The 24,878-nt window shown below is 44.7% G+C and overlaps 1 protein-coding gene across 1 annotated transcript in view; it reads right to left on the bottom strand.

Annotated features, from left to right (window-relative positions):
* Positions 1-4,029: 4,029 nt before the first annotated feature.
* Positions 4,030-24,878, bottom strand: part of JAG1 (jagged canonical Notch ligand 1) — a 36,692-nt gene continuing 15,843 nt past the window's right edge. Inside the window, exons 4-26 of the mRNA XM_041417189.1 lie at positions 22,147-22,401; positions 21,096-21,156; positions 17,221-17,351; positions 16,846-16,965; positions 16,292-16,405; positions 15,626-15,739; positions 14,746-14,859; positions 14,296-14,342; positions 13,621-13,794; positions 12,982-13,132; positions 12,296-12,460; positions 11,661-11,774; positions 10,927-11,040; positions 10,708-10,821; positions 10,467-10,583; positions 9,931-9,958; positions 9,745-9,830; positions 8,833-8,946; positions 8,499-8,608; positions 8,181-8,417; positions 7,719-7,850; positions 7,130-7,280; positions 4,030-6,810 (exon numbers count right to left, since the gene is read on the bottom strand). Of these exons, the coding sequence (XP_041273123.1) occupies positions 6,353-6,810; positions 7,130-7,280; positions 7,719-7,850; positions 8,181-8,417; positions 8,499-8,608; positions 8,833-8,946; positions 9,745-9,830; positions 9,931-9,958; positions 10,467-10,583; positions 10,708-10,821; positions 10,927-11,040; positions 11,661-11,774; positions 12,296-12,460; positions 12,982-13,132; positions 13,621-13,794; positions 14,296-14,342; positions 14,746-14,859; positions 15,626-15,739; positions 16,292-16,405; positions 16,846-16,965; positions 17,221-17,351; positions 21,096-21,156; positions 22,147-22,401 (3,221 nt within the window). The 3' untranslated portion in view covers positions 4,030-6,352. The remainder of the gene's footprint in view (positions 6,811-7,129; positions 7,281-7,718; positions 7,851-8,180; positions 8,418-8,498; positions 8,609-8,832; positions 8,947-9,744; positions 9,831-9,930; positions 9,959-10,466; positions 10,584-10,707; positions 10,822-10,926; positions 11,041-11,660; positions 11,775-12,295; positions 12,461-12,981; positions 13,133-13,620; positions 13,795-14,295; positions 14,343-14,745; positions 14,860-15,625; positions 15,740-16,291; positions 16,406-16,845; positions 16,966-17,220; positions 17,352-21,095; positions 21,157-22,146; positions 22,402-24,878) is intronic.

Here is a 24,878-nt window from a genome sequence, read left to right as displayed (position 1 = left end):
GCCATTGAAGCACAGAAACAATATCTTTGGTTCATTTTTTATCCTAAACCAGCCAGCTTTGGTGGGTTATTATTTTTAATGAATCATCTGGTTCATCTGGTCTATGCTTTTGCTGATAATCAAACAGTTGTTTCCTAGTGAAACACTTTCTAATGTGTGCAGGTGATCGTTTCCATTATTCTTTACATCAAAGCAGTTAAAAATATTTGTTTAGTGGACTTCTGTGGTTAAACACGGATCAAAAGCTAGACCAGCCTTTTACATAATCATTTATAAAGAGGAAGCAGCTCATGTGAAATCTCCCTTGCCCAGTGCTGGTGGGTAGGAAGGTTTTCAGTGTCCCAAGATCTTGTGGGTACTAAGCTTTGTGCTGGTTCTGGTGTTACCTGCCAGGTAAGCACCCAGGCCTCCCTTTCTACAGAAGGTTTTGTCCAGGTGAGGTGTTAAGGTGTTAAGTAGCTTTTGAAGGCATTTCTTTGGTCAGTGTGAACTTCCTTCCCTCTCACTGCTCAGCATGTGGACTGCATTGGATCAGTTTTAATTGGCAGTTTACATCATCGTCTCATTGGCTTTTGACTAGAAAATGGTTTCTTCCTAAAGAAAAAAAAATGGGGAAAATATTTTTCTGTTTGCAATTGGAATAAGAAAGCTGTGAAGTATAGACTGTCCCAGATTGCATGCTAGGAGTAGGTATCTCCTTGGCTTTATCAGTACCCAGGGAAAGGTTCTCTATTCAAAGCAGAGGCAATAACTCTGAGCCTTTTGGCAGCAGTGGGAAGTGTGGGTTGGCCTCAGAAATTAGCTTTAATAAAAGGCACTCCTCACTTCTTTGCTTTGTGCTTTTTTCTCCTTTAATAAACATCAACTGGCTGGCAGTAACCCGGGCGAAGGAGAAGATGTGGGCTGAGGGAACGGCCACGCACGGAGCCTTTCATCACAGGATATCAAAGCACTCCAGCTGAACCTGCAGGGAGCTGGAAGTGCTTATTCACTGAGGGAAGAGCTGCTTCCAAGGTAAAGCAGACTGGTTAAGGAGCAGCACATTCTTTCATCAACGCACACGAGTCCTTTCGTCCACCTGTTTGCCCCAGATCATTAAAATCGAGCCTGGTAGTGCATGACCTCGTCCCTTACAATTAGGTGACATTTTTAGGTAGGGACTTTTTGGTTGTTTGGTGTTGCCTTATGCTGAGAAATCCTGATAGTTGTGGAAGTGTCACAAGGCATTTCAGTTGTAACCTGGAATTTGTTCAGGAAATTAGCCACAACTGTCCTACCTCCCTTACTATCCACTTAAATTGTTCCAGAGCTGGGAATCTGTTCCTGTGAGAGCTGACAGTGCACCTTTTGTGAAGGGCAGTTTCAGTGATTTGCTCCCATTCTGTCCAAGTTAAATCTTTTAGTACAGCAGTAGGAATTGGTACTCTAGCTCTATAACTGCCTTACTTGCTGGCATAATAATTATCTGTTTTATTTATGCATCAGATCTTTAAAGAAAAGTGTCTTGAGCTCTAATTCTAGAGCTGGGCATGCCTCTTTTTAATATTAATATGATCTCATAGTGCTAGAATGAAAGGAATAGAGATTTATTTCTCCACCCTGTAGGGAAACTGGTTGAAACAATTTGCACATCACAGAAGGCGCTCGCTGGCAGATCTGGGCTGGGACTCCAGTCTGACGCCGTCTGATCCCGCGTGGCTCTGGCTCTGCTGCTGCCCCAGTGCCAGGGAAGCACTGCTGAACCATCCAGAGCCTGTACCCCTCTCCTCTCCTCCGCCTCAGAAACTGCACTCATCCTTCCTTGTACAGCTTTTTCACTGGGTTTTCCCTCTATTGGGAGAAATCATTGACCTTGGCAAGCAAGCTCAGTGGGCACTGGCAAACAGTAACCACCATGGCCATTGCTGTCAATGCTGAAAAAAGAGGAAGCCAAAAAATTCTTAAATAAACTCAAATATTCTTGCTTCCGTTAGAAGGGGATGGGGAGGTTATGCAATCACTTCCATCTTCTGGGGAGAAAAAAGGCTGAATTTGGTACTTCCCTTGTCAGAACTTCTCATCTTGGCAGGCACTCCTAGAACTATGAAGGCTCTGCCTTGTGACTGCGAAGATGGCAGGGCAGCACCCTGGACCTGGGATAGCTGGGAGGCAGGGCTGGATCCTGCCCGAGGGCTGGCAGATAAGGAGCAGAAGCAGGCAGTCTTCAAGGAGCAGCAGGGAGCATAACCCCATGCATTTCAGCTTGGCAGGGAGCTGATTAATAACATTAACTCTTGCTGTGCAGGTGTCAGCTGGTGTGAGAACAGGTGTGTCTGTGCAAGGGAAAATGGTTTCACCAGGGCACGGCTGGAGGTGCAGCCACACTTTTGGGCCCCAGCCTGGGTCACGTTCCCCTGGCCTGAGGGGCTTCAGGTCCCAGCGCTGCCAGCTGCCCTTGGCTCCTGTCAGCACTGCAGAGGGAGCCGTTCCCAAGGGTGGCATTCCTGGTGACAGGAATGTATTGGTGTGAAGGCTGATGTAACCTGCACCATCAGCACCTTTCCCAGGTACCTCTGCGTAAGATGGGCCCTTTCCATGCGGAGGTGCAGGGCTTTGATGTGGCCGTGTTCAGCCGGGCTGAACCAAACCCAGATTTGGCAGGTTCAATCAGCTGTAGGTACAGCAAAGCTCAGAATGCTGAGGGAAGCCATTCCATTTCATTTCTATTTCATTTCAGTTTCATTTGAATTCAGTGAAATTCATTTGAATTTCAATGAAATTTCATTTCATTTCTTGCGTGCTTAAATGGCAGCTGAGGAAGCACACATTTTTCAGTGCTTAGATGAAGAAGGAGCCAAAGAACAAACTTAGACTAGCAGTGGGAAACTTCTCCTGACTAAACGCAATGCATTTTCCCTGAGTAGTAGAAGTGTGAACTGGCAAAGTATGATTTGCACAAAAATAAATGTGCCTTGGTATTCTAAGAGGGAAGCCCTAAAGTTCACGTTTCTATTTATTTATTTTCATGGCAACGGAAACCACTTCACGGACCAGCCCCCAGCCTGGTGGTGGATCTGGGCTTTGGGGGATGTTCCTGTGTTACAGTCACCAGTGTAAGTTTTGGAGTTACCACTGAGATAGGAGGATTAATTAAAAACACCATAATGGCAATTGTGTAGAATTTTCTGACTTCCCCCTGTACAACTTGCATGATTCTAATTTTCTAACACCGTGGGATAGTGACAAAGTGAGGAAAATCCATGGGGAGAAGCAGGGGGTGTGTGGAGGATCTCTGCAGTAGCAAAACCTGTGTATGGAGCCTGGGAAAGGCTGGAAGTAAATAAATGAACCCTGAGCGCAGGGCTTTGACATGTTTTGAAGCTTGAGGAACCCAGGTTTTGCTTTCAGTGAGTCTTCAGAGACCTGAACAGCTTTGTCACTGCAGGTACACATTGTTAAATTATTAAGTCTGTAAGCAGAAATGGCCTCAGTAGGTTTTCAAGAAGCCTGACAACTATATGTTCTCAGACATTGCAAATGCCCTATTTTAATTATTTTTTTGGTTAATAGAAGGCAGACTCTTACAAACTGAGGTGTGTTTGAGCCTTTTGGAAGAGGGGCTCAAGTTTCTGTATCCTTGAATTTGAGACCCATGTGAACAGTACACAGCAGGAAAATGGTTAATTCAACATTAAAAGTATGGGAAAGCAGTCAGGGAATAGTCCAGCTTTGCCCTTTGGAGGCAGGTGGAAGAGTCCATTATCTTTAAGTAGCTTTTTTGGACATGACGTGTTTGATTTATTGCAGATTTAGAAGTCAGGGAACAAAGGGAAATAAATACTCATGGGATTTGTTTGATGAGGAATTATTGAAGTGGTCAGCTGAAGCTAATGGTGTTGACTTCTCCTTCAGGAGGCAGTAAACTAAACAGGTTCCAGTACCTGCCCTGTGTGGTGTGTAAGTGTGAAGAGCAGAAGCAGCACCCAGCCAAAGTAGAGTAGCCACGGTGGAAATCTTCTGAAGTGAGTTTAAAATAAAAAGTAACACTAATTAGATTTTATCAATTTTTTTTTTTTTGACAGCTGTAAAAAAAGTACAGAAGAAAGTATTTCTCACTCTCAGGTTTATGAATGTTAGCATTCAGTGTATTCATATCGCAGCAATCTGTATATCAAATACCTGTTTATTATTACAAACAAATACAGATGCAAAGGCCTAGCCTTGCAGCAGGTTGGTTCAACTATTTTTCAATGAACTTGTTACACAGTTAATTGTTCCTTCAGCTTCGCAGTAGCCCCTTAGCAGAACAGTTTTGCAGCTTCATCAGAACATGGTAAAAGCAGAGCAGACCCTGAGCCAGCCAGCCCCTGCCCATAGGTGGGAGGGGCAGCATTAGTTCAGCATTCAAAGCCATCATGTTGAATACTTTGAGAGCTTGTTTTATGCTTTACAAAGCGCTTTTTGCCCATTAGAAATCAGCGTCATCTATGGATCCCTTCCCGTCCAGGTCAGCACTTTGGATCTTGCCTAGCTACTTAGATTTGGTTCCTATCTGGGGGCAGCTCATTGGCCCGTGCAGGGCAAACTCGTTGCACAGGTGCAGCCACACCACCCTCTCGCAGAGCTGCGAGGGACAGCGGCCAAGAGGCAGTGAGAACAAGGGGCACGCTGCTTTCAAACCTCCTCAGGGCCACCGGCAGCCAGAGGGGAACGTGTGATCGTCTAACAAAAAACTGACTCCACCAAAGGCAGGGGCAGGGCCTGGAAACCTCCAGCAGCACCTGCCCCTGCTTTTGCACAGCTGACTGGCCGGGAGCGCCTCCAAGCTCAATAATCTCCACGCTCTTTTATGTTTTCATACAAAAAATTTAATAAATATTACTTTTCAAGATTTATTGCCAGGAACAACACATCAAAGATGCATTTTCATATAACACTAATATCACAATACAAGGTATCTTCGTGATCTCAATGGTTAACCACTGAGATGACTATGTTTATAAGCCTTTTGATCTTAAACATCGTAATAGCACTTTGATTTCCTCACTTGTTAAGGCGGGCAGTGTAATCTATGGCAAACCTACACAGTGATCTTACTGGACATTCTACTGTTCAAGTATTCAACAACTAGCTTATTAGAATACTCCCTAAATGCAGTAGATTACAAAAAAAGTCAAATCTACAAGTGGTTCAGTATTACATATTCATGGTGAGAAAAAAATAATTAGAATTTACAAAATAAGATTGCTGTGTTTCCAACTTCACACGCTAATTTGATATTTTTAATTACATGCAACCACTCACATTTCATCTACATAAAGTAATAGCTCCGTTTTGTTCCCTTAAACTGCTTCTTAGCAGATTATCTGCCTGTCACTCGGTTTTCAAGTCTAAAGCAGCAAAAAAAAATTTCTAGTCTAATTCTCTAAACTGCCTCAGTCAGTACTTACAAATAGTCTTAAAGTGATACTATGGAAGGTGTTTCAAACGTTTGACATTGTACAAAAACCAGCATCAAGGCATGAAAGCCCATCCTATTAAAAATAAACTATTTTAGAACACCTTAGTTTTGGCATATAGGCAACATGTAACAAGAAAATAAATTCAAAATAGAGAAGCCACGAGCTTACAATGCTATCAAAAACCTTCAACTCTAAACACATACATATAAATAAAAAGGAATGATATTTTAAGGCTCTTGATTATTAAGTTAATAAATCAAATATACACAGTGATTAATAAAAAAAGAATTATTTACATATCTATACAAACTTCTATTTTTGACACATTTTCCTCTTTAAATTCTTCATTTACCAGCAACTGCTGACAAGTTCCCCCCACCCACCCCCAACAAAAATACAATAAAAAAATAAATAATAAACTTATTTTTGATAGTTGCTGTGGTTCCGAGCTGCAAAGGCACTTTCAAATACAGAACTAGTTGTACGTCACCATAAAACCAATATACAAAAAACTCAAATTCAATAAATATAAATAAAATGTATTATTCTAAAGAAACTGTATAAATCGGAACGTCTGGCAGAAAAAAAAAAATGAACACTAAGGAAGAGTAATAAGGCTATGTAATACCTTATGGAACGTTTCTGTGATGGATCAGCTGCAGCTGAATTTACAGGAGGGCACTTTTGACTAGTTTTGCATAGATGTGAAATGCAGCACTTGGTATTCCAGCCAACCACAGCAACTATCATTGCCAGTGTAAGCCAGCTTGTCCAAACTTAAATTAACACAGGGATTCTAAGTAAATAATAGCCTTAGACTCAAATATTACACAACAGTTTAAGAACTACAAGCTCTTGAGTGCCTTTACAATGATACTCAAAGGCCCTGCATGGCAGCACCCCACTGTCTGCTATACGATGTACTCCATCCGATTTAGGCTTTGTGCACTTTCCAAGTCTCTGTTGTCCTGTTTATTTGTCCAGTTTGGGTGTTTTGTAGGGGTGCTGTTGGGGGGCTTTTCATCTCTGTCTACCAAAGTGTAGGCTGGCTGCTTGGCAAATCGGGCCTTCTGCTGGTGCTTGTCCATGTCATCCTCCTCCACCTCGGAGTTGTGTGTCCTTATTTTGGCGATTTTAGAGTTTTTGTTTTCGTAGTCTTTAATGGGGACAGTATTTGCTCCGTGTTTCTCAATGGGGTTTTTGATCTGGTTCAGCTGCTCCCTGACGTTGTTGGTGGTGTTGTCGTCAGAGGCCGTGTGGGTGTGGCTGCTCTGCTTTCGGCGCTTTCGGATGCACCAGTAAAACACGGTGACCAGGCAACAGATCCAGGCTACTGTCAGCACCGAGCTCAGCAAGGGCACCAGGAAATCTGGAAGAGACAGGAGACAGTTAGTCCTGCTGCAGACTACGGGGGACACTTTGGGACGTCTCAGAGAAAACAAATCTCAGGTCTAATGCCTTGTTACTTCCCGTATTTCTCCACCAGGAGCATGGAAGGGTAGCAGCCCTTTTGCTTGGTTTAGCAAACCTCTGGCAAGTTTTTTTAGGGTATTCAGCAATAAAAAGACCTCGGGTGCACAGCCTCCCCATCGTTCCTGATGAACAGGGACTTGCTAGAAGTCTCCAAAGGGAGGAGGAAAGGCTGTGCCCCTCGGCAGGGGTGCTGCAGGGGGCCAAGGAGAGCTCACCCGTTTTGCTCTTGGCCGGCCGCCGCTGCACCCTGACTTCGGCGACAGCAGCGATGAGGGTGTTGTTCCCGTCGCGCTTACTGACGAGGTCGATGATCTTATCTGTGATGTCTTTGATGGGGTTTTCATCCTCCCCGATGTCTTCTGCAGACTGCAGGAGGAGGCACACAATTAACACCAATTACCACATCAGATGCACGGAGGAACCTGCTATTTATAAACCTTCACGGGCAGTGAAGGCTCTTTCTATAACAAAACAGAATCAAAGCAAAATGGCCTGCTGTGGGCAGAAACTAACAGCTCAGAATTCTTGTCCTCATCCTTAAAAAGACCAAAAAACCCCCAAAAGCAAGAGTCTAACAGAGAAAGGTTTTACTCCCCCTATTACAGTTGCCCCCAGATGGCAGCTTTCAGGTACACACATGTAACCAGAATTCCTTTCCTGTTCTTAAACAGCATCAGGATGGAAACTAAACCACAAGAAGTGCTGACAAAGCCAGGAATTAATATTTTTATGAAATCCACGTGTTGCACACATATCCAAGCAATTAACTACTTAGACATTTAAAAATATTCCAGGAATACTTACAATAGCAACATGGATTTCATTATTTGCCAAGTGGGAAGGCTCACAGGTAATATAGATGGAATATTCAACAGAAACATTCTTCAGAATATTCAGATTCCTCAATTCACTGCAAACGTGCTCTGTGGTAAGGCCCTGGAGGACACAAAAAAAGATGTTGGCTTTTTTAAATACATATGCACACAAACACACAGATACAAGATTTGTTTGGGATTTATTTTTTTGCCCTGAAGTAGGAGATCTCAGGGGAAGAGGAGGTGGAATTCCCTCCAACCTAGCTTTTTTTCTTCTCTAGTCACAAAAGCATTTAGGCTAAAAGGCTATATTAATCCTTCTCTGCTTTTTGTTTTTTTTGCTAATGAGGCAGAGTCAGCTTTTGCTGCAGTTTTCCCTCTGGAAAACATCATTCCATGCTCTGAGAACGAGTCTGTGTGTGCCACAGCCCAGCAAGCTGCTGTTACTTACCGGGGCCATCATTTCTTTGTTGAAGGTGAAGGTGATGTTGGCACAGTTGTCCTGGTAGTAGGAATCCGAGTTGCACTTGGTCCTCACAGGCTGCTGGTTGGAGGGCCAGCATTCCCCCACGGCGGCACACGGGCGCGTGAAGCAGTGGTCGTCCCGCACAGGGACACAGGCGTGGCCAGCGGGGCACTCGCCAGGGCCCTTGCCATGCAGGACACAAGGCCGAGGGCCACACCACACCTAGGAGAGGATGAATACTGGTGAGAATCCACTGGCTAGGGGACAGACCGTGGTGTAAGCTAAACCACAGCACAGCGGTACCTTAGAACAGGTGACTTTTCCATTCAGACACTGACAGGTATTGCAGTCATCATCCCACTTAGTCCCATCTGGCATGACTCGAACACTGGTAATGCAAGGCCTTCCTGTAACTGAAGAGAGATTGATCAGAATTATAAACTAAAAATAGGAAACACATGCCTTTTTAAAGTTCATCTAAACTTCCCACTAAGTTGCTTCTTCACTAAGGATACTTGCTTTAAAAAACAACAGATAGTGTGCCCCAAAACCAAGCCCATACAACCACAAACCCATCAATGTGCAATTACACAGATCTTGCTGTAAGTGCTAGGATCAGCTGTGGCATCTGGAATACCTTCTTGGCATCCTGGACCACTGCGACCCGGGGGGCAAATGCAACGGTACCCGTTAATTTCATCTACACATGTGGCTCCAAAGGCACAGGGCGAGGACTGGCATTCGTTGATGTCTGTGATGGGAAGGAGAGGAAACAAACAGTTACTCCATAGTATCCCTTTGTTTTGTCAGGAAAAAAGCAAACATGGGATAGAATTGCCTACTGAAGCTTTATATTCATTTTCTAGTGTCTACTGGGACATAGATTCCTGCTTGCAGCACCAGTATAACCTCAGAGAAGTCCTTTGACATTTCTGCTGTGTGGCACTAACAAAGATCAAAACCTGACCCCTGTGGCTACTCCAGCTTTCTAGGGCAAGGACACATTCCTTCCTACACAGACACACTTCCTCTCCTCTGATGTGCTCCAGTTTCGTCCCCCACTAGGATTCTTCAACTGATGGCAATGTTAAACCCTTCCCAGCTCTATTGCTGCTGTGAGACTTCTATTCCATGGCTGTTATTTAAAAAGTGTCCTCCTACCTGTAATTATTATTAAATTACAGGGAAGCGCATACATCACCTCAGGGCTTGGAGGTGGATTATTAATTGACAAGGTTTTTGGCTGGCACACTTTCATCTCAAGCAGAAGCCTGGGCCACACAAATACAAGGGAAAGCTGTCCCAAACGGCATTTTGCCCACTCGGCTGAACCAAGAGGTTTCAGCTCCAGCTGAAGGACTTCAAATTTCTTTCATTTTCAGTGTGATTCCTGCCTTCTCCAAATCTGCTACAGATCCAGGTATGGATAGAGATGACACAAGACACTTATCACTCATCTGATCTACTACATAACTCAATTAAGATGATTGTCTTGCAACAAGATTGAAGCGAGACAAGAACTGGGGCAGAGAGCCATCGGAACACTCACTGATCCTGCAGTCGGGCCCGGCGAAGCCTGGAGCACACTCACAGCGGTACCAGTTCTCTCCATCCACGCAAGTGCCACTGTTGTAACTGTGGAGAATTATCACAGACATTAAAAACTGCTACAGATTAAAGAAACACAGAATTCTAAAGCAACAAAAAGAGCAAAGGATAAACATAACAAACTTACCAAGGATGAGGACTGCAGTCGTTTGTGTCTGGAAAGCAAAGACAGACAGCATTAAACATGTAGATTTTGGCTAATACAGCTCTACTGGCAGTAAAAAATGATCAAGCTTCCCCTAATGCCCAAGTTATACTTAGCTCAACTTTTACAAAAATATGCTGAAATTCTCTACTAAATTGATTCCAGGCTTGTACCACAAAATTTGTTAACTACATTGTGGAACACATGTATGCAGGAAGAGATCCTTGTAAAGAATCTAACGGGGGGAAAAAAGTGGAAGCAGAAAGAGCTGCTCGTAGAAAAAGAATGCAGGAGAAAACAAGACAACATCTGTCTCCACTTAGCTCATTTGCAACTTTCTCATGCCCAGGTCAGGGCTGCATCACATAAAGTCATTAAAAACAAAGATTCAGGTGATGCTAAAGCCTACATCAAACAAGCTTTCCCTTCTGGATTCAATCTTGACTCCAGGGGCGACAGGATGAGCTCATGTTCTCATCATGCAACACTCTGGAAGAGTTCAAGCAGAGCTGACTTACTCTGGGTACACGTGGGTCCTTCCCAGCCCTCCTTGCAGACACAAGTGAAGGAGTCCCCGCTGACTACGCAGGTACCGCCGTTGTGACAGGGGTTTGGCAGGCAGCTGCTGTTCCTCGCTGTAACACAAACAACATTCGCCGCTCAGTTGTTAGAAAGGCATCAAGCCTGAGCCAAGAGGAACAGCTGAGGTCAGAGCTGCAGCGCTGCATCTGCTTCCTGGCGATTGTGCAGGCTATTTACCTATGTTACAAGTGGCTCCTTCCCATCCCGCAGGACACATGCACTTGAAAGTGTCCCCCTCGTCGTAGCACGTCCCCCCGTTGTTGCACGTCGCCTCATCGCACTGGCTGTCACCTGTGGGAAACCCAAACCGTCCTTGATGCTGGTGCTCCCTTAGGGCAATGAGTTCAATCAGCCTATCAGAGAACATCTGTTATGTTTTGGAAATGCTGAACTTACGGGAGTGGCAGGTTTTTCCTTTCCACCCATTTTTACATTCACAGAAGAAGTCGTTGACCAAGTCTCGGCAAGTTCCTCCATTGTGGCAAGGGTTTTTACTGCAGTCATTAATATCTGGATATGTTAAGGAGAGAAAAGAGGCTCAGTAGTGTTTACAGAACTGACAAACACAATGCTTGAAAGAAGCATAACCCACCCCTAATTTTGGCCTGTGTTTCAATTGTGGATTAAATGCCTAAGTCAGTATTTTAAAGTTTTAAGCACTGTCACATAGATGAAGACTGTTTCACCACAGTCCTCCAGTTTGTTTTCATTTTGTTTGTAATCTTGTTTCAGTGAAAAGGCCTACTACATAAACTACCCTGTTAGTCAGGGGAAGGGAGCAGAGCACTCAACTCCTCTCCTGTTTCTGAGACTGACAAAATGCAAGTATGATATGCAGACAGGCCATAAAGTGGCATCTACTAATGCAAAGGGTTTCTTCCTGGAAGTTATCCAAAGGATAGTGCAGGAAACTCAACAATGAGAGAGCCAGGCCCTAATCCCAGGCCAGCTTTGTAACTTGGGCTTAGTTCCAATACAAAAGATTGGGACTTGGTGGGAGGACCTGGTCCTCTGTGGCCTTTGAAGCAGAGTTTATTGACATAGGTCACTGTCATCTTGACAGTACCAGCCATTCCTTCCCAATGTTTTCCCAAGAGATCTTTCTGTGTGCGGAAGCATGGATAACTTACTCGTTTCACAGTATGTTCCTTCCCATCCATCGCTACAAATACATTTGTAGGAGTTGATGCCATCAATGCAAGTGCCACCATTTTTACAGGGGTTGCTTTCACAATCATTGATATCTGCAACAGTTGGGAAGAAACAAGAGGATTAAAAAAAGAGGGAAAAAAATAAAAGGTCAAACTAGAAGTACAGTTAACTAGGAGTCATTATCTTACTGCTGACTGTTTGGTGCTACTTCCATTTCTAATAATACCCTTTGGAAAAGAAGGGTTACAAGCAATATGACAAATGGGTAAAAAACTGCACAAGGTGATGAACCTGTCATTATTAAAAACAAACAATAAAATACAGGAGTCCTTAATATCCACGTTAAACCCCACTATTAACTCCCTCAGACCTTGTATACGTAAGGTTTTCAACAACATACAATTCAAGGCCAGAGGGGTCATGGCTGTGAACCTTCCCCAAGGCCTAGCAAATTCCACTCTGCCTCGCCCAAGAGGGATATGAAAACTTAGAGCAGTTCCAAGGTTCACTGGGTTACAATGAAGAAACCCTAAAGGGGTCTGGGAGGGAAGGATGGAATATTTTCCCAGTAAGAGTGGGGGGCAGTAAAACACATTCTCTTTTTTGCTCTTACTCTCATGACAGTAGGTGCCAGTGAATCCTTTGTTGCATTCACAGGTGAATTTTCCACCCGCTTGGCTCTTGCACTTCCCGTGAGGACCACAAACATTGGAAGAGATGTAGCGAACCCCTTCGGGTGTGCTGTTGGAAGCCACTGCCACGGTGCAGCTGTCAATTACTGCAGAAAAGCAGAGACCAGCATGAGAATTACCCATGCAACCCAATTCCTCAAGAGCAACATTTTCATTCCAGCCACAGATGTTTAAAAGATTCGTGTCATTGAATCATTTAGGTTGGAAAAGACCTTTAAGATCATCGAGTGAAACCATAAACATATGACTACAAATACGTTTGCTGCTTTAAAATAACATTGGACTCTGCCAACTGTGCACAAAATAATCACGGCGTCTTATCTGATGGTTGCTGGAACACATCCATGGCCTGGAATAAACGCATCAGGCTATGTGCTACCTGTGCTTTCTGTCCACATTGACATAATGCTGTCTTTCAATAGCTGATACTCACAAATATCACTCATCTTTTCTCATGGAGAGAGGCCTAAGGCAGAGGGCAAATTTCAGCCTCTTGACAGCAGAGCTACTGCAGTGCCTCCCCTGCTGGAGCTGCGTTAGGCTCCAGCGAGGGCAGGGGCAGGAAGCATCGCCAGACCCGGCCCTTCAGCCGCAGGGCGACACGAACCTTCACACGGAGTGGTGCGGCAGTGATCCTTCAGGTGCGAGCAGTTCTTCCCTTCGTAATCCTCGGGGCAGTTACAGAAATAGTCCATGGCAAGATTGAAGCACTGGGCGCCGTTCTGGCACGGATTTGGCTCGCAGTAATCTATGTCCAGCTGTAAGTAGTGCACAGAGAGGGAAGGGAAGTGGGAAGGGGGGAAGGGAGCGAGGGAAAGCTGAGTGAAAGAGGTTTATCATGGCTTTCCCTCACCACGACGGGCTGACATTGTGGAATCTGACCTTTTTATCTGCTGCCTCAAAGAATCATTCATAGCACACAGAGTTTAGTCCCACTTGCCACTATTCTGGCAGACAACTCTCGATATTAAACTGCTAAAGTTAATAGTGAGAGCTCCACAAAGCCTGATGTGCAAACTCTGCAGTCTGCTCAACAAAGAGAATCCTCCCCAGCCTGTCAGGGGTTTGTTGGTTTCTTCCCCCGCCCCAATATATATTAATCAAGCAGTTTCTTGGCAGACTGACAGCGATACCAAGTACAACTTTATACTATGCTTCACTGGATGCAAGGCATTCCGTGCTCAGATCCGGAGCGTCGGAACAAACGGCACTGGCTGAGGCTCTGCCTTTCACCCAGCCTTCTTACCTGACAGAGGTTTCCTGAGAAACCAGCGGGACACAGACATTGGAATCCATTGATTTCATCCTGGCAGTGACCCCCATTCATGCAAGGGTTACTTGCACATTCATTGATGTCTTTCTCACAGTGATCTCCTGCATAGCCAGGTGAACAGATACACCGATAACCATTAACCAAGTCCTGGGAAAGAACAAAAAAAAAGTTTCAGTGTTAACGTTGTTCCTCCCTTGATATATTCTTATTAAGAAAAAAAAAAATTTAAAAAGTTAAAAAAAGTATAATCTTACTATATCCAAAATATTTAGAGGGTTAAAAAACAAACACACACACAGACCACGCAGTCCCAGTTTACATTCTAAATTTCCAGACAGGATGCATTAATCCACAGGTTGAAGGGAAGTGCCTACATTTCTAGTAGATAGTTTGCACAACCACCAGCTCATTCACTGGTGACACTGGCAGTGAAAATGAGTCATTTATTGAAGTTATATTTTTTTGCCCTTACTGTTCTACAGACATATCTCAACATGCTGTAGCATGACAGAGGTCCTCCCCCAACTTAAAGACATGGCCGTTTGTACCAGCTATTTGCTATTTTCCAAATTTTTTGTGCTTAGACTCAAACGTTTTATTTACTGTTGCAAGTCTTGGGGAAACCAAGGTAAAACAAGAACGGCTTACCCGACAGGATCCTCCATTCTGACATTGTCCACGACAGTCGTTAATATCTGCAATAAAATTAGCATGGTTAGAAGGCAAAAATATATTTACACTAGATAGAGAGTTCAGGTCTCTCTAAAACTGCAGCTAGATAAACTTTTTGTCAAGTTTCCTGCATGCCTTCCTTGAGATAAGGTTATTATAATGGGTGGGAAACCTTTGGCGATTCTTCTAGGAGAGGCAGTAAAACTTCACATCATTGTTTTAGTCCCTTTATCAGAATATAGCTATGGTACAGGCTAATGACTTTGATAAAATTGTGTATTTTCATTCTGCACCAACTACTCCCTTTCTAAAAACATCCACTGCTGGGGCTGTGCCCAGTGTTTAAATTGAGCTCAGAACTCAGGGGCACAAGCACATATGCCCAAAGAACTGGCCCTTAATAAACCCAAGGGTATGGACACTTACTTATATCACAGTTGTGGCCAGACCAGCCAGTAATGCAGTCACAGTAGTAGCTGCCAATCAGGTTCCTGCAGGAGTTGGCATTGACACAGGGCTTGCCCTCACATTCATTGGCATCTGGAAGACCAAGGGGAACATTCAGGGGGGAAGGGAGAAGCCCACGTCCCAGCAATAACCAGCAGTTCCTCCAGAGCTAAGAGGAACTTGCAGCGTACAGCCAGGATTAGCATGACTTGAAGGAACAAAAGTCAATCATCAAATCATCATCAGCCTCTGAAGGCTTTTTCAGTTTCTCTGCAATTAGAACATACAGGCTACGCTAATTATTTCACAATTACCCAGCCACTCATTAAGAGCAACTTGCCCCCACACATGCATCTCAGCTGAGCATTCTGAAGGAGGAATGCTGCAGCCTGGTCAGTGGGATGAGTGTGTTGTGTAAAGAATGCAGCCAGCTCACTCTCCGTGAGATCATCCCCATTTTGGAACCCAGCTGTGAGCTCCTGGGTCTGGAGGAGTTGACGTGGTTGAGGAGATACAGAAACTTTCTCACAGGGTTAAGGGAGAGAAGCACATGTGGGGGCAGGACTGGGAGGCACAACACAGCCTCCCCACTTCAGGGCAGTTCTGGTTTGAAGGATGTCTCTGGTTAACTATTTCCTTCAAGTGCCAGCATGCAGAAGCAAGGTGATGGAAGCCACACTGCTCTTGGACACTGTCCTAGACCCCAGTCCTGCAAACAGACACTGAATGTCTTCAATGTGCCAAAACACATCCACAGGCTTCAGAAACATCACCGTGAGTAATGCAGGACCATGATCCCTTTTGCATTTATCTTTTCCAGCTCTGGAACAGCACCGGATGGAGAGAAAGCAGTTCTTACCCAGCTGGCACGTTTTGCCAGTCCACTGAGGTGGGCAGATACACTTAAATCCATCAACTAGATCTTGGCAAGTTCCTCCATGACCACAGGGATTTGGAGAACAATCATCAATATCTGTAATGCAGAATAAAGAGAGGCTTAGCTCCACTACCAGATTGGCAATGGCAGTAACTGACAAGTCTGACAAATGGTTGCTGCTACTCAGGTTTTCCCTGAGGAACAGAAGAACAACAGGACTTCTACTTGTAATTTACAGGTTATCTTTGATTTCAGCAAAAGCCTCTTAAAGAGGGGAGTTATGTGAAAAGGGGGTTCAAAACACTGGGGGAAAAGTTTACCCCTGTGGCCTTTTTGCAAGTGGAAGTCCTATTTGGATCCAGCAAGTCCCTCAAAACAGCATTTTTAACAACATGCCAGAACACTACAAAACTCCAGCCTTGTGCTTCTTTCAAGAAGCTTTGGGCTATTCCTTTCCCAGTAGTTGACAGAACCCTTGGTACAAGCAAAGGGGAAGAGAGTGCACAGGGGTGTAAAAATGGCTGCCAGGATGCAATGCTGAGACTGGGAAAGGTTAAGTAGTGTGCCCTGTAAGGTTATGAGGGATTAGAAAGACTGATCAAAACCAGCAAACTGGCACATTTGTAATTAACACTGAAAAGGACTCACTGTCGGTGCAAGTTGGTCCAGCCCAGCCAGGAGCACACACACATTCAAATCCCGTGGATGTCTCGAGGCAGCTTCCCCCGTTGTGACAAGGGTCGGAGAGGCAGGCGTGCTCCGCTGCACAGGGACAGAAGGACACCATGGCAGAGGCTACGGCAATGCCACCACAAGCCACCCCTGCTCCCTCCACATGCTTTTGCTCTGGACACGCCATCAGCACTCCTGCTGCACCGTGCTCCGGCAAGAACCAGGAATTCCCTGGCTCGCAGACAGTCTCTTTCCATGCTAAGCTCATCAGCCACCGACTGGCACCTGCTGGAGCCACAGCCAGCAGGGTGGCTCACAGTGACCTCTCCAGTGAGCAGATGTCCAGAGACACCAAACGTTCATGACAAAGCATGAGAATAGGAAAGGCTGCATCTTTGTACCTAGCCCTGACTGGGTGTGCTACAAATTGAGTTTTCCTCCATCTCATACAGTGCATCCAAAACCAGCCACCAAAAGCTGGCAAGAACGAACTGTCAGGTGGCAGCTCAGCAGCTCCATCCAACACTTACCAATTTCACAGTTCTGTCCTGAGTAGCCCTCAGGGCAGGAACATTGGTATTTGTCAGGGCCAGTGTTGCTGCAGGTACCACCATTCAAGCAGGGCGGGTGGGTTCCACAGTAGTTCAGATCTGCAAGAGGGGAGGAGCGTTAAAGCCAGGCTGGAAGGTTACAGGAACATGACCTGTACACCACGTGCTTTGTTCTGCTATCCCAGAGCCTTTACAGAACGCGTGCCCACAGAGGAGTGGGACAGGACAGGGACAAGCTAAGGACAGATGCTAACCACGCTGGAACAGCAGTGGGGATCGGGGCAGGCAGCTGAGGGCCAGCACGTTTCAGCAGCCCACATCCCAGTGTGACACGGCCCTCTGGGATTAGCATACCTTTGTCACAGAGCTGACCACCCCAGTTGGTTTCACAGAGGCACTGCCATGGTTCAATGCAAGTGCCATGGACACATCCCGGGTGTGGAATGCACTTATCACAGTACTGGCCTTGCCATCCATACTGACACCTTCAGTAAAAAAGCAAAAAAAAGGGACAAAAATCAGAACGGGGAAACAAATCCAAACCCATCATAACTGCTGTGTGCAGATACGAGTGTGCAACTCCAAAGCTTGAAGAAAGGCTGGGAAGTGGGGGAGAAGGGCAGGATGAGGGGAGGGGAGAAGCTACTCAAGGATTGTTTGATGGTTTCTTGTAAACAAACATTTTGGTAGTTTTGCCAAGGTCTCTGTAGCTGGCCTCCTGACAAAAGAATAACTGTTCTGAGAAAACCAGCATGAGGCCATTCAGCACAATAACACTCTTTTGGAGCCTCATATAAATGTGGCAGAGAGGGTGGGTGTGCACTACAAATCAATCTCTGGACTTTGACAGGGTGCTTTATAAATTGAGGGGGGAAGAAAAAGTCAGTGGAAACAATAGTTATCCAGAGATCCTCATGAATACAAGGTTCCAGGCGTTTCGGCCGCGCTGGCTTTGCAGGAAGACAAACAAAACCATAACCAGCAACTCCGAGCCCTTGGCAAGGCAGTAGCAAAACACGAGGAGTTCCCTGCTCTGTGAGAAGCCACCCTGATTCTGAATGGAGAGACACACAGAGGCAGCATGGACTGGGCCACAGGCAGGGATGGAAGAAAGCAGCACAGCAGGGTTTACACGTGTTCAGAGATCAGCTGTCGGTGTGCTTCTGAGTTTGATTTATGCTGATAACTTCTTCTCAGGGAACAACTAAATCATGTCCAATTCTGAGAAACACTGATGTCCAGAGAATTTACTGCTATTTGAATGCTTTATTGCCACCATCAACGAGCTACCTGAATTCTCTACTTAAAAGGAAGATGTTCTTTTAAAGTAAAGCCCCCTTAAGGGAAAGCTTATTTTGGCTTTCATTTAGTTCTCACTAGCAAGACAGACCAAGGATCCTTCAGATTAAAGTGCATCTATAGGTAGGAACAAGCAAAACAAGTTGAAAATTAAAAGCAAAGGCTTTTTGAGGTACTGTATTTCATTAACAGGTCCTGAGAATAATTGATCAGCAGCAATTATGCACTAAGCTGTCACTAAATTATGAAAACAAACCTCAGCTCTACAGAAGTCAGCTAAGCTTTCTATTTGTAAAACCCCCCACCATTCTTTTGCTGGCAATTTCTTCTCATGGGAAAAAGCCAGAAGGATCTATCCAATGGATAATCACACACAGCCAGTGGTAAGTCCGACTTCCCTTCTAAAAATCTCAGGTGACAAACTGCATCCTAATTAACTTTTTTTTCTTTAATAGCTATCACAATAGCAGCCTTTTCAAAGTCAATGGGAAATTCTTAGTGTGTGTGTTAAAAAAGCCAGTCAGGGCAAAGAACATGGAAAAAACCCAGATAAGACAAAACAACCTCCCTTCCAGTAGCTCTTGGAAAATCCTTCTGTACAGGGCATATAATGAGAATGCACAAAGATCAAAATTTTAATTTGTATTGCATTCAAAGCAACTTGCCTGTGAGCTTGCATGCAGGCCAAACTAAGGGACTTCACCTGCAAAAGCAGGTATCCAAATTGAGGATTGATTTTACTCCCATCAAATCAAAGTGGTGGTGGGTTTTGTTTTCTTTAGAATATGTGTAAAGAAAGCAAAATAATTAAAAAACCCCATACCACACAGGGGAAAAAAAAATAAATCATGAGCTTTAGAGCCAAAGGTACTACTTCAAACATCAGCTTCAAAACATAACCAACAAAACTGGGTAAGGCTATGGGCATTTAGGGGGAAAACAAAAGGTGGCATATCAATTCCAGAAAACTATTCACAGTAATAACTCGTGTTTTATAATACGTATGCAGCAGTTTCTCATGAGAAATTTAAAGTTAACTTTCCTTGTACAGTGATTCATGAGTAAAAAATGGTTTAGTTGGCCGGCCTGCATTGAAGAAAGTGACTGGCAGCGAAAGGGAAAAGGATATTTTAAGAACGTTGCAAGTTGTCTGTTGTACCAGAACACAGAGCAGTTTCTGCTCGGATGTTATTTTTAAACCCTGTTGCATTTGTAGCATACAGGCTATATGACTCATCAAAACTTAAAAGAAAATAAAATCTTGTTTCTGTGTTCACTTTAAAGATAGTGGTCTAACTTGGCAAGCAGAAGTTATCTGAAGGCACCAGAAGGACAGCATTGTTTCAAGACTATGCAAATCAAGTGTGGGAAAGTTGCACCTTAAGTAAATAAGAGCACTAGTGCATGTCTGGGCAGTGAGTGGGAGGCAACAGACTTAGAAAGAGAAAGGGAAGAAAAAAATCTGGAAACAAAGCCTGTTGTTCTGACTAGGAGACAGCAACCCCTACAAGGCATGTTTATTCTGATGACAGCAGCACAAATCACTGGTAGCCCTGACTGATATGCTCCTCTCACCATCTGCCCCCCCCATACTTCCTACTACTTGTTAGGCTTTTTTTTTTTAATTAAAAAAGATTTAGATTTGGTGTTCTGGGGGTTAACCAGCTTGTATCAGTGATGCTGAACATTGAAATCACAGGACAAGTGACAACAGTCCATCCCTTGGCTGGACTTCCACTTTGCCACAGCTCCGTGAGGATGAGAGGTTACTTCCTACCTCACTTTCAGATGGTTCCTTGGTAATATTTTTTTTGTTGTTGTTCTGAAGCATGAATTACAGACGCAGAGAAAATGAATGAGCCACTACAGCTGTTTAGGCTGAATTCTTATAGAACAGTCTGTCAGTCACTCCAGATTCAGTTCCTGTTGCAACTCCAGTCCACTTCATGCAAAGGTTTCCAGCAACAGAGGATCCACCAATATGCTTGTTAGGCAGAAAAATTACTTTCTATTCCTTCAGACTTCTGAATGTTATTCAAGAATACTCAAACTTCACTTTTAACCCTTCCTACACACGATCGATATGAACATTTTTGTAACCTCAGAAGCTCTCAGTTGTAAACAGAAATGATAAAGGGTTACATGCAGCAATTTGGAACCTGCCTGTTGATAAAGAATACCCACATTTAGTATCCACTACCCCTCTAAGGGTAAGAGACAAGACTTCCCTGTGCTGTAAATATGTGCTGCATATTTTAAGGCATTCCAGATATTTAATTGTCGGGTTATGGATAAAATCTGCTTTCCATTGTCTCCTTGCCAGGACAGAAGGGACTTCAAAGCACGGCAACAAAATTCGGCATTCATCAGAGCCCACTGACAAGATTTCATCCCAGCCATTAACCTCTCAGCACTCGGAGCCAGGCTCACAATGGGAAAGGAACCCAGAGATTTAACTAATCCCATTCTAAAGAATGCTTGACTTTTGCCTACTGATGGAAGAAACCAGGGGGTGGGAGGGAAGAAGGGGGAAACACTGAAAGGGAGAAGAAGACAGAAAAACCACAGTGTACTTCAAGCTTAGAATTGAAGAAAAACCTATTAATCAGGCTGCCAGAAAAAACATAGCCACCAAACATTTGCACTATTTATGCAGAAACAATTAGTTAGTGCTCATTAGGCAGCATTTATCCCATAGCCCCCTCTCCCTCAATGCCACCACTTCACAAACCAAAAGCTTCTTAAAATTATCAGTGCATTAAAAGCCTGCTCCCCCCTTATTCTGGGCAAGTCAGCATGAATAATGTGTCTTGCTCAAAACCACAACTTCCAAAATGCCCTCCCTCCCCAGTCCTATTGTGTTTAGCATCACTTGTTTAATTAGTTGGGGAGGGGTGGGGGGAAAGCAAGGAGAGATAGGAAGCATTTACCTGCACTCTCCTGGAATTGTGCAAGAACCATGCTTGGGGCTACATCCCTGACGACAAATAGCTGTTAAAACAACAAAAAAGAAGAGTATCAGCACACTGCCCGCTTCCGGCGCCTTCACACTCGTGGGAACGTTCTAATCTCTAACCAGCACTGTAATCCTGCTGAATCCAAGGTTTTAACCAGTATCTCCTATCAAGTCTACCGGAAGGAAAACCAAGGTAGGTGTCTCCCTGGGATAGGAAATCTATCAGCTTTTCCTTTCTATAGGAATCTGTTCCTCTGACTGTGCAGAGGAATTGTTCCTAGTGCTGTTCAAAGAGCTGTTTTCATGTGGGAGAAACCATCATGCCTTGCAGAGCTCAGGTCACTTGGAGTCTACAGGTTTCCTTTCTCTGTCTTTTGCAGGTGATCTGGGCCACTCTCCCTGGCTTTACACCTAATTCACTACTCTGGATTTAGTTCTGGCTGTATCTCTGAACAGACAGGATATCAAGATGAGCAACAATTCAAATTGCAGGTAAACTCAGTCATTAAGACAGGCTGATAGTCTGTTCCTACCTCCTGCTTTCTCCTCCCCCAATTGCCTAGGTAGCAGCCATTCCCTAGTAAACATGTTGAACATGATCTCAGGTGGAACAAACAAGCCTGGGACTTTTCAAACACCAAAGCTTTACACTTGCCAGGTCAGCTCTAAAACAAGTCTCTCCTTCCTGCTTGTCTTGAAGTTCTGCACCAAAGGGGAAATCCTTTTTGAAGTCAGCAGCAGAACTCCCATTGAAGTCAGCGGGCTGGGTTTTCTTCCCAAGGGCAAAGATGCGGATAATCAGAGAAAGAACACATCTGCTAAGTGCCCAGTTCTCTCTCCAAGACTTTAAGGCAAGGCAGAAACTACTCTTCTCCTGCCCCCAGCTCTCCCTGTAAAGATCTGGTCACCGTCCCATCAGTCCTTAGCCCCCGTCGGCACAGTCTGACCACCGAACGCAGCCTGCACAGGCTGCCCTCCGATCCCTCCCATCCCACTGGCCTGCGGGTTGAGCGCTTGTCACAAACCTTTGTTGCACTCTGGTCCCATCCAGCCTTCCAAGCAGGTCTTGTTGCCGTTCTGGTCGCAGGTGTGGTGAGTGAAGAAGTCGTCTCTGGGGCGGCAGAACTTGTTGCAGCCGAAGCCGTAGTAATGCTCCGCGCACGTCACGCGGATCTGGTACTCGAAGTGCGCGACCCCCGCGTTGTGCTTGAGGGTCTGCCACTGGCGGCTGGGATTGATCATGCCGGAGTGGGAGGCCTTCTCAATAATGCGGTCGGGGTCTGCAGGCACAGGAGATGGCAGGGTTAAACCTCCCTTCAGGCCTCGTCAGTGACTCCCACATCACAGCTCTCCAGCTTCACAGGCAAGGCTCTCTGAGGCAGCCAGTTGGTTTTATTAACTTTCTGTTTCAGACAGTCAGATAAGGCTGCCCTGGAGCTACAAGCCATTAACTGAAACACGCAGGCAGCATTATCAAACTGAACCAAGCCTGAAATCCAAAGGGACTGTTCAGCTACTGCCCATCCTTTACCCATGAAATCCAAAGGGACTGTTCAGCTACTGCCCATCCTTTACCCATGAAATCCAAAGGGACTGTTCAGCTACTGCCCATCCTTTACCCCTGAAATCCAAAGGGACTGTTCAGCTACTGCCCATCCTTTACCCCTTTTGCAGTGCAAGGGCATCCACTAAGAATTCATACCACTCACAACTAAAGAAAATTCAGCTCCAACAGACTGGTACAAAATGTGTTTTCTCCTGCTCCTGCATTAATGGCACTAGTTCTGTTTTCAACTGGAGCATTTACAAAAACAACATACTACAATAACCTAATAAAGCCATGTCTACAGGCTGAACACAGGCACTGCAAAAGGTCTGCAGCCTTTTCCATATGTGCAAACACTAAATTGAAAACTACCAACTCCAGCATTCAGACGACATCTGCAATCTCACCAGATTTTGGCTAAGAAATACCATGGAAGTCCTGTCTTCAGACAGCAGCTGAGAGTACAAAGTCAAGACGACCAGAGCTCAAAGCAGAAGACTCAAACTACTGCATATATGTGCTATAGATCCCCTTCCTCTCTACAGAGCATTTCAAAGTTTAGGTTTGCACTTGACATTTAGTTCTAGCAAAAGTCTTCTGGCTTTCAGAGCCATACAACTGTCTAAATTATGGCTTGAAATAATATTTCACATTTGCTTGGAACATTGTATATATCTGTGGTATTTCACTTTGTAGTCTAGGTCTTGTGACTTAAACGATCTGACACTGCCTTACGACCTGCTGCTACCCAGCACTTGACTGCTGAGTGAAAGTTTATCGTAAAACAGCCAAAATATCCTCGCAGACAGAGTTCAAAACCAGCAGTGAGTACATGGGAGCATAATCCAGTGACAGGAGAATTTGAGGTAGGAAGGCAGTTTGCCAGCGATGTGTTAGCAGCATGTGAAGTACTGGCACCTCTGAGTGTTAAGAATTAAAATGTACTGATGTGCTGCTTGTTCTTCCAACAAGTACAAAAGAACCTTCTGGGATTTTACACAAGGCAGAGCTGAAGACTAATGAAGTCGCTACTACAGCCATAAGATGACACATGGGCAGTTTTTAATCCAAGGTACTTTAAAACGTATTCCTAAGGACCTTTGATTGCAGTTTTCAGAAAAGAACTTTCTGACAGGCTTTTCAAGCCTCAGATACCCATTATGGATCCACCACTAGGTCCTGCCTGCTTGTCTGCAGTTTGGGATGAAGTCAAAGCTCTTGCTGCACAGCCACACCAGAGTGTCAATACTCAAAGGTTGTGAGCATCTGCTCATTTTTGGGGGTATTTGTGACTTGAGACTCCAGCATTCATTATGTGTTTACAGTGTGAAATTAAGGGCAACAACTTCTTATTCACCTTCTGGTATTTCTGGTTCTATAATATTTTTCCATTTAAATCAGTTTTTATTATTCACTGGCACTAAGCCCCCAACTCCACAACTATGTGTCAGACTTTGAAATGCAGGCAGGCCTTTATTAATTTAAATCCCATTCGCAGGTAAGGTGGATGCCTAAGGACCTTTCCATACTGGTACATCCAGAGCAATATCACGCTCTGTGCCGTGCAGGTGTAAGGCTCTTAGATCTCATCAGCAAGATTATTGACTAATTCTAAGAGGTACTTAAGCAGATGCATATCTGCTCCTCCTGAATGGGGCTAGTCTGGCAATTACAGTTCCACTCATGCGTGCTGGAGATGGCTCTGCTGCACTTGCCAAGATTACACTCCATCCACAGCACAGCTGGAAAGCAAAGGCACTTCCCCAAACACCAAGTGTGCATAAAGACATCCTGCTCCTTGTGAGTAGAACAACTTTATCCTCTCCTGTAAGTGGCAGAAGAAAAGGAGAACGACACTCAATTTAGTTTTGCAAACCAGCCCCCCCACCTCCACCCCCACACTCATTCTTGCTTTTCCAGTCTTTTCCTGTTCCCCCTTGGGAACATACCACTGACAACTATATTTCAGTCCTTGGCACCAGAAAGGGAGTTGCCTTGAAAAAGTGGTCTTTCCTTCTGCCTCTGCTCTTTCACTCTTCTCCTATCTGCTAGCACATCAGGAAGCTTGTCCTTGCTGTACATCTATGACCTCTCACTCCAGCCATCAGCTCTCTGGAGACCTTAACCACAGCCTAAACTCAAATAGAAACACCCTTTTAAGTCCACTGGACTTCATTTTTTTTTTTTTTTTTTTTTTTTTTGCGGGTGCCA

The sequence above is a fragment of the Onychostruthus taczanowskii genome, unplaced genomic scaffold (genome assembly GCF_017590055.1).
Source record: "Onychostruthus taczanowskii isolate IOZ18803 unplaced genomic scaffold, ASM1759005v1 scaffold55, whole genome shotgun sequence".
Classification (NCBI taxonomy): domain Eukaryota; kingdom Metazoa; phylum Chordata; class Aves; order Passeriformes; family Passeridae; genus Onychostruthus; species Onychostruthus taczanowskii.
This window is presented reverse-complemented; position numbering and strand designations above follow the sequence as displayed.